At 41.6% G+C, this 20098-nt stretch overlaps 1 protein-coding gene across 1 annotated transcript in view; it reads right to left on the bottom strand.

Moving 5' to 3' along the window:
• Nucleotides 1-6779: 6779 nt before the first annotated feature.
• Nucleotides 6780-20098, bottom strand: part of SPTBN5 (spectrin beta, non-erythrocytic 5) — a gene marked incomplete at both ends in the record, with an annotated part of 91492 nt that continues 78173 nt past the window's right edge. The window contains 16 exons of the mRNA XM_080618721.1: nucleotides 6780-6954; nucleotides 7605-7740; nucleotides 8224-8309; nucleotides 8521-8612; nucleotides 9036-9122; nucleotides 9452-9523; nucleotides 10492-11112; nucleotides 12034-12138; nucleotides 13003-13179; nucleotides 14159-14348; nucleotides 15528-15745; nucleotides 16271-16426; nucleotides 17542-17736; nucleotides 18454-18658; nucleotides 19242-19438; nucleotides 19805-20017. Of these exons, the coding sequence (XP_080474847.1) occupies nucleotides 6780-6954; nucleotides 7605-7740; nucleotides 8224-8309; nucleotides 8521-8612; nucleotides 9036-9122; nucleotides 9452-9523; nucleotides 10492-11112; nucleotides 12034-12138; nucleotides 13003-13179; nucleotides 14159-14348; nucleotides 15528-15745; nucleotides 16271-16426; nucleotides 17542-17736; nucleotides 18454-18658; nucleotides 19242-19438; nucleotides 19805-20017 (2925 nt within the window). The remainder of the gene's footprint in view (nucleotides 6955-7604; nucleotides 7741-8223; nucleotides 8310-8520; nucleotides 8613-9035; nucleotides 9123-9451; nucleotides 9524-10491; nucleotides 11113-12033; nucleotides 12139-13002; nucleotides 13180-14158; nucleotides 14349-15527; nucleotides 15746-16270; nucleotides 16427-17541; nucleotides 17737-18453; nucleotides 18659-19241; nucleotides 19439-19804; nucleotides 20018-20098) is intronic.

Genomic DNA, 20098 nt, shown 5'->3' with positions numbered 1-20098 from the left:
AAGGCTGCTGGGGGACTGTGCAGGGTGGAGGGCCCCACATCTGGCACAGTCTTATCCATGCATCTTGGTGGGAAGATGTGGCTGGCACGAGCTCTCTCCCTAAGCACACTTGGGCTCTGCGTTAGAACATGCTGATTTGCACAGCATGAAACCCACAGAACTATTGAGCAGAGCTGCAGTGATGTACAGCTGATCAGTGACCTGTGGTCAGGTCAGCTCTTCGGTCCTTGTTTCCTTTAAGGTGTGCATGGAGTTTAAGGGAATGGACCACTGAAATGTGTTTGTTCCCCAAAGGTTTTATGTTTGTTTCTTGTCCCTGTCTTGCCTGGTCTTGTGCCACATGCTGTTGAACAGCTGTTTGAGTGGAGTGCATGAAAACCAAAGCAGGCACTGCAAGGAGAAAGCTGTCTCTGCCTTTCACTGTACAAAGGTGTATGTGAAAAGGCACATGGCATGCTTAGAAACTTGGCCTTGCTGTTCTGGTGTTATGTTTGCTTAACCACTAGAGATGAATGCATGTGTGTGAAATCCTCATCCGAAATGCACCCCAGATCACTGCTTTCAGATGAACATTTTATTGGAACCCCTCCCAAATACAGAGCTTGCTATCTGCCAAACACAAAGGAAAGAGAAGTTTGTTGTAACTGTTAGCTACTCTTTATAGTAATTGCTTGTTTGTGTCTTTGAACCATTCAATAATATAATAATCAAAAATAAAATATTGCAAAGGAGCATCAGGCCCATGAAAGTCTTTATGTACTTGAACACAAGACTACATCTTTGCTGGTTGTATTAGCACTGTTTATGCTAGATGCCTGCTGAGCACTTTGTAGAGCATAGACTGGTTTCAAGAATGGGTGGAAAAATCAAAGAGAGGATATTCTGGTTTACAAACGCATTGAGAGCCTGGAAATAAGTGTGGAACAAGCTCTACCTCCTGCAGTAAAACCCTCTTCAATGGAATGGCACAAAGAAGGGCAGGATAGCAGCTGTACTGAGCCACAGCCAAGGCACAGCTTTATTTTCCTCTTTGTGATTTCATTTAAATGTGTACAGAAGTCTGTCTTTCACTGAACTTTACTGTAATGAATTCAATGGTGAGTTTAAAATACCTAAGTTTGAAAAACAGAAAGTTTTTATTTTTGTGTAAAAGCAGTTAGAAACAATAAAGGAAAATGCACCAGGTTCCCATCACTTTGCTGTATTCTTTGTGACAGGCAACGGCTCCAGCAGAGATGCAGCAGATGAGATTAGATCCAATGATTAGATCACCTTGTTGGATGTGAGTGACTGATCTGAGTCAGCCTGAACACAAACCTAAACTCTGGATGTTGCATGTACCCTTAAAGTATTTCCATACACTTGGTGTTATGCACTTCCCTCCCACTGGAAAATGCAGAGAAGATTGCAAACAAAGAGCTATGCTTGGCTGAAAATGGGCCAAGGCTGAAGTCCTTGTCCAAGCAGTTAAGGACTTGAAGTGTCAGGCTCTACTTGTCAGGGAAGAGCCCCCTGTCACTACACTGTCCTGGTGAAATGCCATTCCTCCCCAGCTTCATAATTTTCTTTGGCTCAGAGATAAGTAGGGAAAAAAAGGATATTCTTCATCATGATTGCAGCACACCTTAACAAATTGTGCCTAAGATCCAAATGCTTGCATCAGTAGACAGGTATGTAAGCACAAATAGGTCTAACCAGCTCCCATCCCATGGGTTCATCTGATCACTCCTTCGTTAGCCTCAGGAGCCTGGGCTATGTCTGGCATGGCAGGACATGAGTCTGTGTCTTAGGTGAACAACCTCACTGTCATGTCACTTTGAGGTGCTCAAGGAGGCTCTTTATGTCTCTTTTGGCTCTGCTTCATCCCAGCTGGTGAAAAAAGCCATTTCAGAATCACAGCTGAAACTTGCTCTCTACAAGCCCATTGCAGGGGGATGGACCACTGGATATGAGAGTGTTTGGTCTTGGCACAAAAACACACGCTCAGCTTAAATTGCATGCCTCCTGCTTGCCTACGTTATTATATCTCTCAGGTAGAAGGATTTAAAGCACATGAAGACAAGAATCCCATGTGAATGCTCTTGCCTACCCAGGCTAAGGCACAGTAAAATACAAAGCCAGCAGCAGCCCTGAGCTGAATGCTTTTCTTCCAGGGTTGGACTTCTTCCTGGCAGCCACACCTCTGCTCGAGAGGAAAAGCTACAATTCTAGCCCCACACTAATTACCAAGTTTTCCCCTCTTGAAGAAAAACGAGGCTTTCCACAGCTGCTAAAGGTTGCCAGGTATAGCATGCTGCTAATGCACCATTCAGAGAGGAACGCTGAAGAGAAAAATGACCTGGAGCAGCCCTGGTATGCAGACAACTTGGTTTTGTGGTGGCAAAAGGGAAGGAAAGAAAGACTAATACGCATTTCAGGTCAAAACCCTCCATTTCCCAAAACAACCAAACGGTCCTATCAGCATTTTCAGTTGGTTTGGGTGCTGAGCTGTGCTGTGACTGATGCTAGTAACGTGCCCCATGACTGCTCCATGTCTGGTGGAGTCCTCCAGGGACATGGATGGGCTGGGCCTGTGCAGGACTTACGGCACTGGGTGGTGAGCAGAGCTCACTGCTATGCTTGTAGAGCTTGCGTTGGGAAGTTGAAAAGCTTAAAGCTCATAAAAGTGCTCTGGAGAAAAAAATAATACTCATAAACATGGAATTATATTAGACACATAGGGTTTTCTTTAGGGTTAGGGGAAGGAGGGACTTGCTTGCTTGGCATCTCTCTGAGTTTCTTCATTTCACTTGCTCAGAGTACTTGGAAGAACAAAATCTGTATCTCCTGGCTTTCACCCTCCCAGAACAACAGTTACCATGAATTGCCTTTCTGTAGGAGCCCAGGACTGAGCAATGATGTATATCTAGCCTGGATTTCCCTGTTGGAAATTTATAAAAGGCATTTAACTCATTGCACCTCTATGACTCCCTGTATTTAAGCACGCAACGGTTTTCCTAAAGCCTTAGAACAATTTACTGTTCTATATCAGAGGAGAGAGGAAGAGTCCTCCCTCCCAGAAACAGCACAGAGCTTCATACTGTAGTCCTGGGGTGGAAGAGTTTAGGTATGTGGCCAGAACTATTAATGCTAATGCCAATATAGTCTATTCAGGCAGTAAGATACTTTGGGCAAGGATTTTAGCTATCTGCTTCAAGCATTCACAACTGATTTATTGATATGAGTACTACAAGTAGCATAAAACCGTAACTGTATGTAATGACAAATTGCCAGTGTGACAAATCCAGGCAGAACCTCAAAAGACCCATGGGCATATGGAAGCAGCAGTTGTAATAATGGTAATGACATTGTTAACAGAAAATATAAACCACATTCCTGGGATATAAACCGGTTCCTGAAGGTAAAAAGAGTTATTTGCAGGAAGGAGGAGGAAAGAACACAGAGCACAACCAGGTTTAAGACTGGAAAGCCAAACTGAGCTCTGCCTGAGATATAACTACATGACATTGGTTCAGTTTGTCCTAGCTGATTCCTGGTAGCCAGCAGAGGCAGGAGATAGATACACAGTCAAAATAAGTCTTTTAAGTTTATCTTTGAGTGCACTAGCCCCTTCTTGCTGTTGGGTTTCAAGGGAGGTTCTACTGTTGCTGTAGAGCACAGTGTGTACCTTCTCCCAGCCCTGTTAGTGCTTTTGCTGGGAAAGGTCCTCTGGGATAAACAATGTTGAAATGCCTCCCATGCACCCCAGCTACAGAGCCACACTTTCAGCAGTTGGTGGTTATTAGAGTCTTATTGAGCAATGTCAGCTTATGCCTGGAGGGAAGCAACAGCTAGAGGCACCTAAGCTGCCTTCTCAGAGCACTGCAGAGTGCTAGGACTAAGAGTGCAGGTGGGGACACAGGACTTGAAACATAGGTGTATGGAGATGAGAAGCAAAAGCTGTATGGAGATGAATGGAGTCCTCATTTGGGATCACATGGCACAAGAAGCTTCTGCTTTGGGAAGCCTGATGTGGTAAAAGCAAAACGACTGGACAATCCAGCTGGTAAGATCAGCAGGCATCTCTCCTATTAGGAGAAACATCGAGACACCTACACTACAAACTAAAATGCTCTAAGGCCTTGCCCCTCTAATGACTGATGAGCCCCAGCTTACCTATGGGTGTGGATACCTGGAAAGCCAAACCCTACTCATTCTTCAATTAACATTTGAAATAATGCAATAAATGCCTACATATAATAATGACAGGCTTCTATCTCATCAGCTACTTTTTTCAAGCCCTACTCTCCCATTCCTCTGGCAAGTGGAAAAAGGGATGTTTACTTCTTTATTTGCTCACTATTGTGGTAGATGCAACCCTTTGAAACAATTGCAGAAACTACCTTGAAAATTGAGTATTTATAGCTTAGCAAAAAAGGTTTTGCAAATGTGCCTATTTCTTAGTAAAGTCATCCTTTCTAACCACCAAAATCACAGCCCACCCAGATCTGATGATGATTTCCATTATTGCTTTTCTTGCCAATTATGATTTACAGTGGAAAAGCAGAAAGTACATTGATATTTTGGCAGGTGCAGAAAGACAGATTTACACTCAGTAATTTAATCCCCTGGCATTTTGCATTTTCAGTGTGTGAATCACTTTTGAAAGGTTGAATGTCTTCCCTGCAAGAATCTGGCAAACCCTGAGAAATTCATTGTGTTAGGAAATAGTTGTTCTCTTATGCGCCTTCTTCCTAGAAGTGATGCTCAGGTGGCTGCCAAGGCATTTTTATTGGACCATGGAGGGAGGTTACTGCTTACATTCGGTCGCTGTGGCTTTGCGTAGTGCCATTCAGAGCACTACAAACAAATCTGTTACCCTGAAGCCACCCTACCAATGTGCAGCTGATTTAATGGGTCCTTTACATCAGCACCTCAAGTCAAAAACAGAGCATGAAAATACCACAAGACAAAGCATTAAGTGCAACTGTCTTTCATCTGTGGAGACTGGGAATCAGGTTGCAGTTATTCTTAGTCTGATCTCATCTAAGACCACAGTAATGCAGCTTGGCACAACTGATGATCCCTGGGAGTGAGGTACAGACTCATGACAACATCTATTTCCTCTCATTTGTCAACATCAAGCTCAAAGAATTTCAAGACTGCAGTCTTTCACAGGCCTGCAGCCCTGACCATTGTTACAGTTCAATATCCGAAAACGTTGACAGCTCTTTTCTGCGTTGCTTCCACTGTGATGAGATGATCATTTCTCTGTATATACTTTGGACCTGCCATCCAGTTCTCAATGCAACAATGTGTTGTGAAAGGAATGAGACCATTTTATCCAGAAAAATCCCTGCAGGCCATGTTTCTGTTTCACAGTAAAGACCTTTTAAGAGACATGTATCTATATGTTATATATATAAAAGTTATATCTCTGACTTTAACTGGGCTCCATGCCTAGCGTGGGGCGTCATCTTTACACTCTGGTACTCAGTCTTAGCTGAAAAGGAACAACTAATACAGCATTGCTGGTGGGATGACGAATTTGGAACATGGGTGTCTCCTCACACAAATACATGCGTGTGCAGGCATGTGTATGCGTGTACACATGTCTGTCCATCAAAAAGGCCCTGTCTACCTTCCGTAGGAAAAGACTCAGTTCAACATACCTATCCACTTAATTTAGCAATGCCATAGTGTTACTGCCCAAGTTTTTATTCTGATTTGATCTAATTCCTTATCTCTGCTTTGACTGCTAGAAGCTGTGCTGAGGTAGCCTGGAGGCTAACAGCCTAGCCAACAGGAAAATGAAAGGGGACCCTCACAGTACAAAGTTGCGAAGTGGTCTTCATTACTTCAATTCAGGTTTCTTATGTGACATATGGAAGGGAATGAAAGTCTATTAGTGACAGGAGATTGTCAGTGTGACAGAAGCACCAGGCAGCTGGACAGATCTTTTGTCCTGGACCCTTTGTTCCTCATCCATAGCCCAGATTTGTGATGTTGCAGGAACTGCTCAAGTTCATTTAGCTATTCTTTGCTTTTCAACCATGTAAATATCAATGATGTGGAAGTTCACTAGGGGGTGAAATGACTGGGTATGTGGTCATGTGGAGAAAAATAGATGTAATAGACTGGTCTGGAGACTAGATTCCTTCTTGTTATCCTGCTTTTCCTCTCCTTTTACACTGAAAGGCTGATTGTTCATACATTGTTTTAGTTTCAGATTCCATGAAAAATAAGTAACACCACAGGGCTTTTTTTCCTGGTAACCTCATCCAGAAAGAATTGGCAAACAGGGAATTGTTGGTTGATGTAAAACTGAAAAACTGTGGCGAGTACGAAACACTTCAGGAATTATACAACAAATGTTCCCTTTGAGACTTCTGCTTCTGCTCAGACCATCCAACCCTCTTAAATCTTATCTGTTGATAGCTGCGAAGCTACTTGCAGGTGGCTGCTGTTCACCTTGCATCTAGTGCTCTGCTCAGTGATCCCAATTTCTGTCTTGCAGAGTCACTTCGCTTGAGCTGTCTGGTTTAAAGGCCCCTCTGCTCTTCCACTGGGTAACTTGAAGTAGATATCACTTGGGTGATATGAGAAATGATAGAGTCATTGTACACACAAAAGGATACTGGATGGAGTCATGTTTAATTACATTTAGTGGCTTTACTAGATTTAATAGATAATTAAAATAAGTTCCAAGTGTAGTGATTAACTTAAAACATATCAATACAATTCCAGAGGGCTGGGTTAAGATATAATGGTGAAGGGTCTGGCATTCGCTGAGGCAAATGTCATTTTTCTCTTCCTGCTTCTAGTACAGATGGAAGCAGTCTTGTTTTATCTCCACTTTCTTCTAGGCTTAGGGTGGTGATAGAGGCTCGTGTCACTCCAGTCCCACCTTCCTTAAAATCTCTGGAAAAGGCTGCAGACTCTCTCTCTGGTTTGATTTTGAAGGAAGGTGTTCTCCTATCAACAACATGCGTTATCAGAAAATCAGGTACAATCCAGAGGAGTTGAAGTTGCTCCGTTTATGTAAGAACTGTTAGGCATCTAGCTCAGCAGCAAACATCGACCAAGCAGAGTGACTAGGATTTCACATCATAGCGTGTAAGATTTTTACAGACCCCAAATGCAACAGAGATTGATTTACACTACAGGCCAGCTTCCTGAATTTGGCTGTGGCTTCATGTGGCTGTTTTCCGTGCCTGTGTTTGGATTCTCAAAAAACAGCCTCTGAGGGAAGCATTCTAACAATACAGCTTTAGGCAACTTTAGGTTGGCTCCTTTTACTAGAGACTGGGGTTTCTTTCAGACCCTGCTGGAGGGACTGGTCAAAGTAAAATCCAAAGCACCTATTGTAGACTCCTGCTCCAATTCCGTCATCTGTTGGAATGTCTTTCTTTGTTGAGCATTAAGGTAACCCAGCCTTCAGAGCAGATACTATCTTTGAATTCACTCCAGCACTTCACTGTCTTTCTTGGTCACACTATTTCTGTGACACTGACAACAGAGAAGAAGAACTTTTTGACCTCAGGACAATCTCCCTTTATAGGTGACTGCCATGTGAGCACAAACAGCACTGACATCTATTCAGTCTAGAGGTACGTAACACCTACCTCAGGAGTGAGCTTTTGCTGTTTAGTCTTTCAGCAGAGTCTCTGTCTGGAAAGTCCCACAGTCTTGTCTGGGAGGTCTCTGTGTTTGGAGCAAAAGGCTGCACCATTGCTGTGGAATGTGATTTGTTACTGTGTCCTGCAGAGTCAAAGAACACAAATAAAAACCTTCTGAAGTAGTGTTAGAGGCAGATCTTGCCATTTCTGGATCCGTAACAGTTTTCTCTGAATATCATTGTTATCACTGTGCTCTGGTTTCCTTTCCAGTAAGCTACTGCCTAGTGAAGTGTCTACAAAGAGATCTAGATTCAGAAGAAAGCCTGTTGATCAAGATCCAAAGCAACTCCTTGCTGAAAAGATGAATACTTGAGCAAGTATTGCTCAAGCCCTTGGACAAGGCTATTTCCTGGGAATAACCTGATGCCAGCAGTACAACTGAAAGGCTGCTTTGCAAGTCATCCTGGCAGGTCATTACATCTCAAGGCAGCAGGTTACTTGTGTGCCTCTGTCCAGCAGAGGCAAAAACGGCATGCTCCAGACTATGGACACCTCATTCTCTTCTCTTTCTCTTACCATCACTTGCTAAAACCACAGTTCATTCTGGAAGGAAGTGAGAACATACCTATATTACTCTGTAGTGATTGCAGCCAGTCCTCCATCAGTGTCCGAGAAGGTGCTGCGAAGAAATACTCTGCCCCATCTCTCAGCCTGTAGATAATGATAGGAGAAGGTGAATTCATAGAATCATAGAATCATAGAATAGTTAGGGTTGGAAAGGACCTTAAGATCATGCCTCATACTTTCTGTCCTTGTGTAAGACATTTCAGCTGTGCCTCCTAACAACATACTACAGTCTTTGGTGACTGTAGGCTGATACAATCATACAGGTAGCTGTGTAGGTTTTTATTAGTGCGCTTACCGCAACATGAAAGTGTTCTCTTTCCTGATGTAATTTACCAGCCTCTCACATTTGGCACCAGGAATGCTGAGGGACAGGACTGTGGGTACGTTCTGAAGGAGGATAAAATGAAAACAAAATGTCTTCTGCAACTTTTCTGCCAGGATTCAATTTCATACTAACCTGCAGGCTGACTACACACACATATTGTCTTCTTCTGCTTCTAACTTTATAACTAAGATCACAGAACAGGAAGAACCACAGAGCAACACTGCACTACTGCATTGTATCTTGAAGGCAATTCCTGAATAAGATACTTCTTTCAAGGAATATGCTTGAAAATTTTGGAGAGCTTATTATTCTGTCTTATTGTTGGTATCAGTCGAACAATTGTTGAATTTTCACTCAGCTGACATTCGAAAAAGAACTGATTACCCCAGACCCAAACCAAAGCAAATGTACCTCTATTTTCTTTTAAATGCATTTTTACATAGATAAATGCAGAGATTACTAGGAAGATTCAAACCCCAAATTACCTTAGATGCTTCTTTTTCGTCATTATACAAGTCAAGCTTTAATCCATCAAGTTTTACGTAGAAGGATTTCCAAGACCTTGAACTTGGCTACAAGAATAGAAATGGCAATAAAATCCAATTATTAGCTATGTATTTTATTGGAGTTGTGAAATCTTTCATGCGCAACTTCCACAGGAAGCCAGGAGCTGCCCATATTATGATCATAGAAACTCTCTTCATCATGATTATGTCCTAAAAAAATAGAACCTGCTGTAGTTTCTGGCATGGATGATTCAGGAAGGGTTTCTCTGCGAAACGGGACTGAACAAATGACGTAACCCAGTGCAAGCAAGCTCTATACCATGTTGTGGTTTGCAACATCATTGAGAGGAGGTGGGTAAGGTGAATTAACCCAGAGTGATGGCATTTGTTTCTACCTGTTGTCTTCCTGGAAGGAGCTGGTCTCTCTTTTCTAGGTATCCCTCCATGTGCTGGAGATTTGCAGAAACCTGGGACATGCAAGAACATTGCTGTTTAACTTTAAAATGGCCCTTAAATGTATGTTGCAATCTCTGAAGTCTTTCTAGATAAATACCACACATAGAAACTGATCACTACTGCTTCTAGCCTTTACACTCACAGCTCAGCTAGAAATCCTTTCTAGGCTGCAGTCACATCTCTGACATACTACCTAAATGAAGAGAATTCACATCCTCCTAGACCAATTTGCTCATTGAATTTGCTCTATCATAGTGTATTAATTAATTTTTTTAGTGTTATTAAATACATTTTACAACTTAAATTGCTAAGGTTATTCATACCACTGCTGTAATAATACTGAATTACATCAGTGTACAGTGTTGTACTGGTACACTTGGGTATGTGATGAACACATTACTCGCAAAGTGCAAGAAGGGAAGGGAAAAATTTTACCTGTCCATGAGTAAACAATCCGTGCATTTCCTGTTAGGGTGAGCAAACTGGAGTTGCTGGTTCTAGTCTTGCACCAGGTCAGCTCTTTAGCAAGGGTGCCACTACGTCCTACCTCTCTCTGACTTGTAAACTGAGTGGACACTAAGCACTACCACCTCACATAAAGGGTATGGGTAAATCAGCAGTCTTGCTTCTTTGTGAGACAGCATCTCCTGGCTCTTGTTAAGTGTTCTGCTGAGCATTCAGCAGCATGAATAACCAATAGTTTGGGAAAGAAAAACAGAAACCAATACGGTTTTCAAGACCTAGACTATAAAGCTGAGCAAATAAAAAGATGCTTTTAAGGTATACCTAGCTGCTTAAGTCAACTCCCTTTTTGGAAAGTGTATGAACTGCAAAGGCACATAAAACATCTCCTACTGTTTGGGTCCATGAGTGTATCCACTGAAATGCTCACTGTATAGTGCCTTCTTGTATTTCCTTACTTTAACTAGCACAGGATAGCAGTTTTTCTAGGGGAGAGCCAGGAATCCCTGCGACTTACCGAATTTGCAGTCTCCAACCTCTCCTTGGAGGGGTTAGACAGCAGTAAGTCTGGTGATGGATCTAGTGACCTTTGGCTAGGCTTGGGTGGAGTTGCCATTAGTTTTGTCTGCAGGTTGGAGAAAGAGGAGCCTCCAGCACTCTTTTCCTTTGGTGATAAGAGGCCTGTGGCAAACGATTCTGACAAACTGCTGCTGCGCTGCTGGCTTGTGGGAGTAGGAGATAAAGGAGAGCTTAAAGGACTGTGACTTTCCAAAGATGTAGCTCGTGGGCCCGCCCGCTTCGGCGTAGGTGGAGTGATAATCTCACTGAGCCTCCTCTCAGCTTTCATTTCTGTTTTATTGCTGCTCAGCATTTCTGGGACTCCCCCAGCACTGAACTGTTGGAATGTTGATGAAGACTTTTCAACAGGGGAGAAAATAGTTTCAAGTGGGGCCTTCCAGGACAGGCTGGGTAAGGGCACGGATGGCACTGGTGTTGTGCTCTTTATCTCTATCACTTTTGGCGGTGCATTCCTTTTGTCAGAAGTTTTTCTTTTCAGAGAGGGAACACGCAAAACTTTGCTTTTATCCTTCTGCTCACTCTCTTCTGTGTCCACTTGTTTCAGAAGATTCCTCTCCCTCTGTAGAACACAGGTATTGCATTTTTTAAAATCACCTTCATTACATTCATGGGCATTGGCATTCTTAGAGTTAGAATTGAACTTAATTGCTATGTGCTGAGCATTATTTTGTTGCCCAAAGCTTGAATACTGGTGGCAGTTAACCTCAAATGCAGTGAGCCCTGCCTTTGATAAGTTCTCTAGAAGCTGCGTCTTTTACAAGCTCTTGAGAAGCTGTGCTTCTCTTCTGTGGCACTCCTTTAAGTTTGCTGTAGGAATAGGGAGTATCAGGGCTTTTTGAATGGAATTTTAGAGTGGAGGACCTTTGCCCCTTCATTCAGCCAATCTGCAAATCACTGAACAAAAAGCAGACTCGGTTAAGCTAATTTTTAGCCTAATGCCAAGCACAAAAGCTATGTTTTGGTGGTTATTTCAGGAAAATAACTTAAAAGACCCCCATTGAAACAGGATCTGGGATGCTGACTGAATATTTTTGATACTTAGTAGAATCCACTGTAGAACTCTGATACTAGAACGAAAAAAGGCCTATCTCTGCCTTGATCTCCCTTTATTTTCAGCCCTTTGGCATCCTCCAGCACTGTCAGGTGGCTACATCTCACTACTGAAATCCTGAATGAATTAAAATCTCTCCATCAGTACAGCAAGGAATCACCCTATTTTCACAGCAATGCACACTACACACGCTTTTTGCTGCTCCTGGCAGAAGAAAGTTTCCACTTCTCCCCTAGAGCTTTTGCAAGCTGGTTGGGCTCTTTTGATCCAAGTACAGGTCTTGTTCTCAGCTACTCTATCTGCAATAACTCAGCTTTGGTCACTCATTTACTCTCTCTCAGCATAGGATTTCATTCTTATATGGAGTGACTGAGCTCCAAACATTCAAGGACCCACTCATATGCAGCTCATTAACCTTCTATTTCTTACCTTAGTTTTCCTGCTGAGCTGAACAAATTTCTCCTCTTGAGCTGCAAGCATCTTCTCAAAATCATGGTGTTTCTTCAGTAATTCCTCTACTTCAGACACTGAATCCTGAATGGAAAAATTATCAGGAACATAGGTCCAAAATCAAGTCTACAGAAGAGATTATGCTTGCTATTGTCAGATTTACATGTTCTATTAAGCTAAATGATGATTCTGAAATCTTTGTATTTGAATGTCTAAGACCTTGGCAGTGTGTGAAAAATCTTAATTTACACTTAAAGTAAAGGTCTGTAGCTTTCAGTCTGTCAGCTGTACGTAAAAAAAGAAGAGCTCAAAGAACAACCTTCTTTTTTGCTGCAAAGCCATGTTGTACCATGGCTTCCAACTATAACTGTTTACATGTAGATTATGTACCTGAATTCTAGCTTGTGCTAGACACATTCTTGCCCTACAACGCATGCACCTTAAACCTCTGTCTGGCTCCCTGCTTAGCTTTCAATACCTGAGTTTATGACATTGTTTTCGCATCTTATACACCATCAGAAGACAGTCAACATGAAGGAAAAAGAAAACTATGGAAGCTGGTGTTTAAATAGGAATTTACAATCTAGCTATCAAGCCATCTGTGCAGAACATTCCACCGCCCCACAGGAGGTGGGAGAAAACCCTTTTTCCTTTCAAAACAGGCTCTCAGCATGTCAGGGAAGGTTGAACCCTCTGCAATATTATGTGAAAAAATGGTCTGGAATTCTTCCCAGTTTTCTACCACCCCCTGGAGCCCAGCACTATGTCAAATGCAGCAACTATCCTGGGCTCACTTCTGTAAGAGGACAGAGCTCCTGCACTTTGTAATCTCAAGTGTGCATTACTGTTTAGATTGTGATTAACTTCAGGCCCCAACTGATACATGGTCCGTGCACTCTGTATATACACTAGCAGGTATTTCAGTAGTGTTGCACTGCCTTTACTCACCCCATAGGTAGGATCTGAAAGAAAGCTCTCCTTGGCAGCCAGCCATGCTTCTGCTTGTTCTAGCTCTCTGCGGAGCAATTGAATCTCCCAGTTCTCCTCATATAACTCTTTCCTCATGTCCCAGCTCTCCTTTACCTTCTTCATGAGCTCTGACAGCTCTAACAGTTTTTCTTCAATCTAGAAAAATAACATTTGCAATGCCAGGAGGTGAAAAATCCAATCAGGGTTTCATGTCACAGCCAAATAGCATGTAATTTGCCCTCATGATCCAAAAGATGACCTCTAGATAACTTTATGCTGTTAACATAGTTTAGAAAGGATGTCCGAGTCCTCATATTTCTTACTTGAATTCATTCAGCCTGTATGTTGTACAGCTGTATATTATAATTGTATGTATAGTCCACATACTGTATAAACAATAATCTGCTGTATGTTTTCCCATGATGAAAATTTTTACCCAGGCAATTTGTATATGACAAAACTAGTGAGAACAAGAAGATTCAACAAATACATCCATTTATGGGAAGGCAACAATGGAATGCTTTAAACTGGAAACTTCCCTAATGCTTTCTACAACAGAAGTGATGTAATCTTTTATAAATTCTAAAGATGTTTTTGATAGTGTGATATCTGGATCTACAAGTATCAAGACAAGCTTGGGATCACTGCAAAGGTGAAAGTCTAAAGGTACATGGATAACAGGATCACACAAATTTTAACATTCTAGCCCCTTTGGCCCTATAATATTGCTGAAGAATTACTTATCTTCTGATATACTCAGGGATATCAGTCCATCCTATAGTTGATTGCTTTGTGATGTATTTTATCCTAGGTCTTGTGTAGATAAATGCTAAAATCTCATTTATGTAGCACATCTTTTGTGTGGAATAGTGATACTTCCCTACCCCCCACATATCCATAATCACTCCAGTGATTGTTCTTTTAAGGTCTGCTTCAAAATCAGTTTTTAGAGGAGAAATAAATTTAAATAGGTAATTTCTACATGCCACATGAAGACTGCAGCTTTTAATCGCAGATAACTTGATGTTCCTGTTTTTTTCTTCTGTTTTGAAAGAAAGACAAAGCTGCAACTCCTTCCTGTTCAGTGTCTTCTTTGTTCACTCTTGTTTGTAAGATATTTAACTCATCAACACACCTCTGCCGACATGAAATGTCCATTCTTCATCAGGTCACCTCCTGCCCGCTGCATTTCTTCATATTTTAGCCATTGCTTCTCTATCTCACGCTTGTATTCCTCATGACGCTTGATAAGCAGTTCAGCTCCCAGGACATCGTTTGCCAGCTCCTCAGATATCACTAGTGCATGCATCTCATTGGCCCAGGCCCTACAGAATAAAGTCAAAAGGGAGAAAAGGGAAGGAATCTGAGTCTGTTGATTGCTCAGGAATGCACACATCTCATGGCTGTGGTACATGGGTACAGAATTCTATTGCTCATGAAACATATGAACATACAAATACAATGGTGAGGGTTTACTCAATCACCTATGCATTTTTATAACCTGATATAGTATTCCCAGTGCTGTTTCGATAAACAGCTTGTGAGAAAGGTATCTGCTGCATCTATACATACTGAAGCACTGTGCATTCAAATCCTCAGTGAGGACTGTAACTGCAAATGCCAAGGCTGTACACATTCACAGTGCTTTTACTCCTGGTACAGGGACACAGAGACTGATGTTATCACTACATGTGAAAGTAGTTCATGTGCATACAGAGCACCCATGCAAAGGAAGATATTGAGAGATACTTTTCAAGGAAAATTTTCTACTCTATGAGCCTCAACTGGCATAAACCAATACATCTTGGTTTACCTGAGCTGAGTATCTATCCCTTAGCATAGTAAATATCCAATAGTCAGTGGTAGCCACTGTCTTTCTATTTCTAATCCATGGATTAGCTCTTTCATTAACTACACTGAATTAAAAATTCATTTTTCTTCTGTAAAACCCCCCTGTTTAAATAACAAAATTTTCCCTGAATAAGAATGGGCAGAAAAGTGTGTATACATGGGCAATGGCATTAAATACATGTGTACAAAACATTCAGCACTTAAGCAAGTGCAAACCTATTCTAGAAAGTTATCTTTAATGTAGTTGCTTTGACTCTGAGAAAAAGGGGCACTAGTGTCTCTATAGGTGTACAAATTACTTGACCATCTAGCAGACACTCTCCCATCTTCCTACAGAATCAACTTTCAGTTGGAATTGTGAGACTACCAAATCTATCCAGAGTGACCAAATACTCCAAGACTGTTTAGGAAATAGTCTAAAAATGTGGGTTTGTCATGCCTGCTGTGCTGGAGTGGCATGGTCACCTCTGACATGTGGTAGATTCTGTGAGGCACTGTTGAGAAGATGTCATGTAATTTACTCATATAGATTTGCAAGCAAGCTGTAGAGCACCTGGGACAGGAGTCAAATAAATAATGTGTAATTTAGAAGATCCTATATGGGAAAGACAAGAAATAAGGCCCACTGCCAATCTCAAGAGGCCAACACATACATCAGCTCCCTGCAGTCATTGAAGTAGAGCTGGACTTGTTCTGCCTGGCTCAGTCTCGCTTTCCTCTCCAGAAACTTCTTGTCCAGGTTTTCCCAGCACTCATCCACATCTGTGAGTCTCTCCATGATGTTCTCCTTGACTTGAGGGTATGTGCGGCTGAGGTGCCAAGCCTCTCCCCGAATCCTTTCCAGCTCTTTCATGATGGCTCCTAGATCTCTCTGGAACAGAGTTGGAAGGGATTGTAAGACTAAGTCACTATTTACATCTATCAAAAGCAGATTTCTGAGATGGTGTATATTTTTAATAACCACTGGCTGCACAAAGGCTGGACACACGACTCTCTCAAGACCTTTCCTCTGAGTTTTGTCCTTATGCCTTTTAACATTCATCATCAAACATCAAAGAATCATCTTTAAATGTAACACACTGATTATTTGGTATATGTCGAGCTGAAGTCTCTTGTAGTTCAGATGACACCTTTGTAATTATAATTTGGAATAGATTTTAGAAGAGAAGCTCATCCTTAGAAGCAAAAGCATTAACAATGTAATATCACAATGTTAAAAACAGGAGGAAAAGGCAGCCCCTTCTATGAAGAACTAAGAATATTTCAGGGTTCAATAAATTTATCTTTTCTTGCCTGCAAAACAGGCACTTGGGAGGATTTCAAATCAAGCATCAATCTCTTTTTTATTCCTGTCATTTATGCTTTTCTGCCACTGCTTCATGACAGATCCCCTTACCTTTACTCCCTCAAGCTGGCTGAGAAGTGTTTGTACACCTGGAAGATCATATCCGTAATCTTCTATATCCACCACTGCCTCTTTTTCCTGCATCCAGCCCTTTACTTCATCTACATCATGATCATACTGGTGAACTTGCTGGGCTGCTCTTAAATTCTGGAATAAAGAAACAATTTAATAATAATACTATATATCATGTCTGCAGCACAAAAAAGGACAACCCTAATATGTCCTAAAGCAGTACCAGCTGAACAGGAGCGGGAGTGAGATACCTTCCCAATTAAGTCACCTAAAAGTGAGGTGTTCAAGCTAACCTAATTTTCCCAAGCTCTTTTCATCAATGTAAAGAAATAGATAGCTCAAAAGAAAAATTTGTCCCTGCATAAGATGGATGATCAAGATGGAGAGCATGAATTGCCCCCTAAAGGTAGGTCTCTCAACCACAGAAAGCACCCTAATAAACTTGCTTGGAATAGAGACCTGCACTGCAAACAATGAAAGTAAGCACAGCTAAGTGAAAATTAGGTTTTTCTGAAATAAAAGTATTCAAAAATGTTCTAATACTATTTAACATTCAAACTATATATTAACAATTGCCATGCAGGTACTGCTGCTAGCAGCTTGAGCTACTTCATTAGCAAAATGTGCATGTAACTGTAGTGCAAAAGAGAGTTGAGGACAGCTGACGTTTTTTCTTCCCCTTAAAGCAAACAAAAATGTTGAGTTCTGTGTGTCCTCTCGGCTTTTCCAAGTCCATCTATGACTGTAGTTTCAAGAGACAGGACGAGATGATTTAACAGCTGGCTGCTGCCAAAAAGTAGGGCTTCTGGCTGTGTTGTCTATCACCCTCTCTCTCATACCCCTTCCTGGACTTAAAGTAACTAAATCAGCAAAAATCTGGAGAGTTTTCATCTTGTTTAATAAGCTGAAGTAGTTCAATGAAGAGTCTGACAATTGCCAGAGCCGGCCTCCTGTTAGGGGTGATAAACCATTAGTCTGGTTTAGTTTTTCAAGAAACCAGAACTAGCAGTGAATTAAGGAAAACAGAATTACGCTAGGCTGATGAATATCTTTCAAGTATAAGCCTTGCCAGGAACAGTGGGGTAAGCAGCTGCTATAAAAGGAAATGGACCAAGAAAGAACAGGACAGAATACACCCATTGCTCTTATAAACCTTGTGTTTCAACATGAGCAATGGACTGGTTTGGGAAAGGAAGAAGGACATAAGAAACTGCAAGGAATTCAGTGCCCAGTTTTTCTTGTAATCCTACCTCTGTCCTTGTCTGGATGGCATGGCAAAGTTTCTCCCACATCTCATTGACTTGCTTTGTTCTCTTCTGGATAATGTCCATCTTGCTGTGGCCCTCCTTCTCTAGTTTAGATGCTAACTCATGTAAGGAGACAACTCTGGAATGTCCCAGAGGTTTCACCTCATTTACAAAATCTTCAAACTTTTTCTCCAGCACCTGCAGGATAAATTGGGGCAAAGATTTAGCTATAAGAATTTCTGCCTACCTTTATGAGAGAGGCAGAAGGAATTACTTTCTCTGTACTGTATAACACAAAAGCTATATATTGCAGTCTACAAGTGCAAATCATATGATAAACCCAGATGATCTGGAGTCAGAAGAAGGCATCTATTGTCTTGACCGTTTAACATGTTAAGCCACAGAGAAAATTCACCCACATCCTGACATGCTGCCCAGATCAAAAGCTAAAACACATAACCTGCAACAGTTGAGGAGTGGACATTATGAATTATAATTCATTGCGCTGTGTGCCCTGAGCAGAAACTTATTCTTGAAATCAGCAGCTAGAGGTGTGAATGCTTCATCCCAGAGTTTTCCACTGAAATTGTTACAAGACCATGACCCTGGTCATGTCAAATCTTTAAAGCTGTGTTAAGTTTATAATCAGAAGCAGCAGTGAAGTGTGCTGACCTCACCTTATCCCAAGAAAAATCTAACTTTCTTATGTCCCTACTTTTTCTGTTGGAGGATGCTACCTCAGAGAGCCCTGTATAAGCAGACAGAAACCAGCCTAAGTTCTTCCTGTAGAGATAACTGGTTTGCTTAACTTTTGTCACCATAGCACACTTCATTGTCAGCAGCTACACAAATCCTGCAGCAAATATATTCCTGCTTTGCCACACAATACATACAATACCTTTTCTTTTCTTTTACCTCAACATCATCTAAGTCCTGTCCATAGTCATCGGACTCTGCTACAGACTGTTTACTGGAAAGCCATGCAGCCACCAGCTGGAATTCTCTTTCAAACTGGTAGAGCTGGAATTGTTCTTGTAGGCATTTTCTCTGGATCTCAGCTTTCTGTAGGAGAGACTTATAGTCTGCTAGGATCCCCTGGAGCTTTGAAAGTATGGTTGGACTGCAAAGAACAAGAATCACAAGGTATGTCTTTGTTCTACTGCTCTTTTTGAACATTGTCTTTTCTGACAGCTCAAATTTGCAACGCCTTCAAAATATGGAAGCAACCAGATAACATCATGGAGTTAGTTATGTGGAGCTGTTAAAACCAGCTAGTTCAGGAAATTAAAATACCATCTCATACAAATTGTTGCTCTGTTGACTTCCTCCTCCCCAGACATAAAAGCAAACTGGCACTGAAAAACTGAACTGTCAAGAATGTTTCCTTTCCCAAGCACAGCAGTTTTTGAATCTTTATGGTAAATGAGACCTAGATGACAGTTCCTGGGAATAGACAATGGACAAAGCAGCTGATCTGCATTAATTGCCCTGCTGTTAAGAACCAATAGTCATGAAAACATTAAAACAATCAAGTTTTTTGGGGACAGAGTGTGTGAGATGGTGGTGAATGAAGGACTGATGCCCCTGAAGTCATATTTCTGAGCAAACCGTCAAACAGTGACTAAAGGCTGAACTTTTCTGTATTTGCTTTCTCTGGGCATTTCTGTTAGACCTGGAGCAAAAGCCTGCTTTCACTTGCCTACCTCTCTGGGCTGCCTTTGTTTATTAAGCTGGCACCTGTCTCCTGTACTTTCTCAATCCGGGGCCTGAAACCATCCATGTCCAGCTTGGTAGCTTCAAGTTTACGAAGTAAGGCTTGTGTGGATTCTTCATTCTTCCCATAATCAGAGGTCTCCAGAATGAAACTCCTCTCTGCCAGCCATGCTTCCACCTCCAGTAGCTGTATAAAATACAGGAATAAGCATGAACATAGCTGAGATTTAGGTCAAGGCAAAGAAAACTGGAAAGCAGTGGTGCCCAAAAAGACACATCAGTGAAAACAGAGAGGGGGTTATGTGCCTCTCTGTAAGGAAGAAACTTAACAAAATGTGTACCCAGAACCCATAAATTATACTTACATGTTTATCCCTCACTGTAGTTGGAAAAGTAAATGTTATTTCTCTACTGTATATTTACCAGATATGAAAAATCAGGACAGTATGACTTTTGCTCCTACCTCAGTACTTGCATCCATTCAACAACATAGGTATTGGTTCTTTTAAATGAAAACAGGCTAAACTAAATCTCTCATGAACCATGTCTATACCTCATTCAGGAACAGATGGGCCTCATAGGACTGCATGAGCCGCTGTCTCCTCTCTTGAGCTTCTGCCTTCAAGGTTTCTAGAGAAGTCTCAAGCTCCTTTAGATGCTCCATGATCTTGCGAGAGGCTGAGTGGCCTCCTCTTACCAGTTTCTGCCCTGTACTAAGCACGGCTTTGGTCAAAGCATCCCGACTGCTTATCTCATTCTCCAAATTCTGGAAAGAGCAGAGAGTAAAATGACAGACTGAAAATAAATGCTATGAATATTTTTATAGCAGATAATGCAGTAACATAAT

This window comes from Psittacula echo (assembly GCF_963264785.1).
Source record: "Psittacula echo genome assembly, chromosome: 5".
Classification (NCBI taxonomy): Eukaryota; Metazoa; Chordata; class Aves; order Psittaciformes; family Psittacidae; genus Psittacula; species Psittacula echo.
The sequence above is the reverse complement of the archived record's forward strand: the minus strand, read 5'-3'. Positions and strand labels throughout refer to the sequence as shown.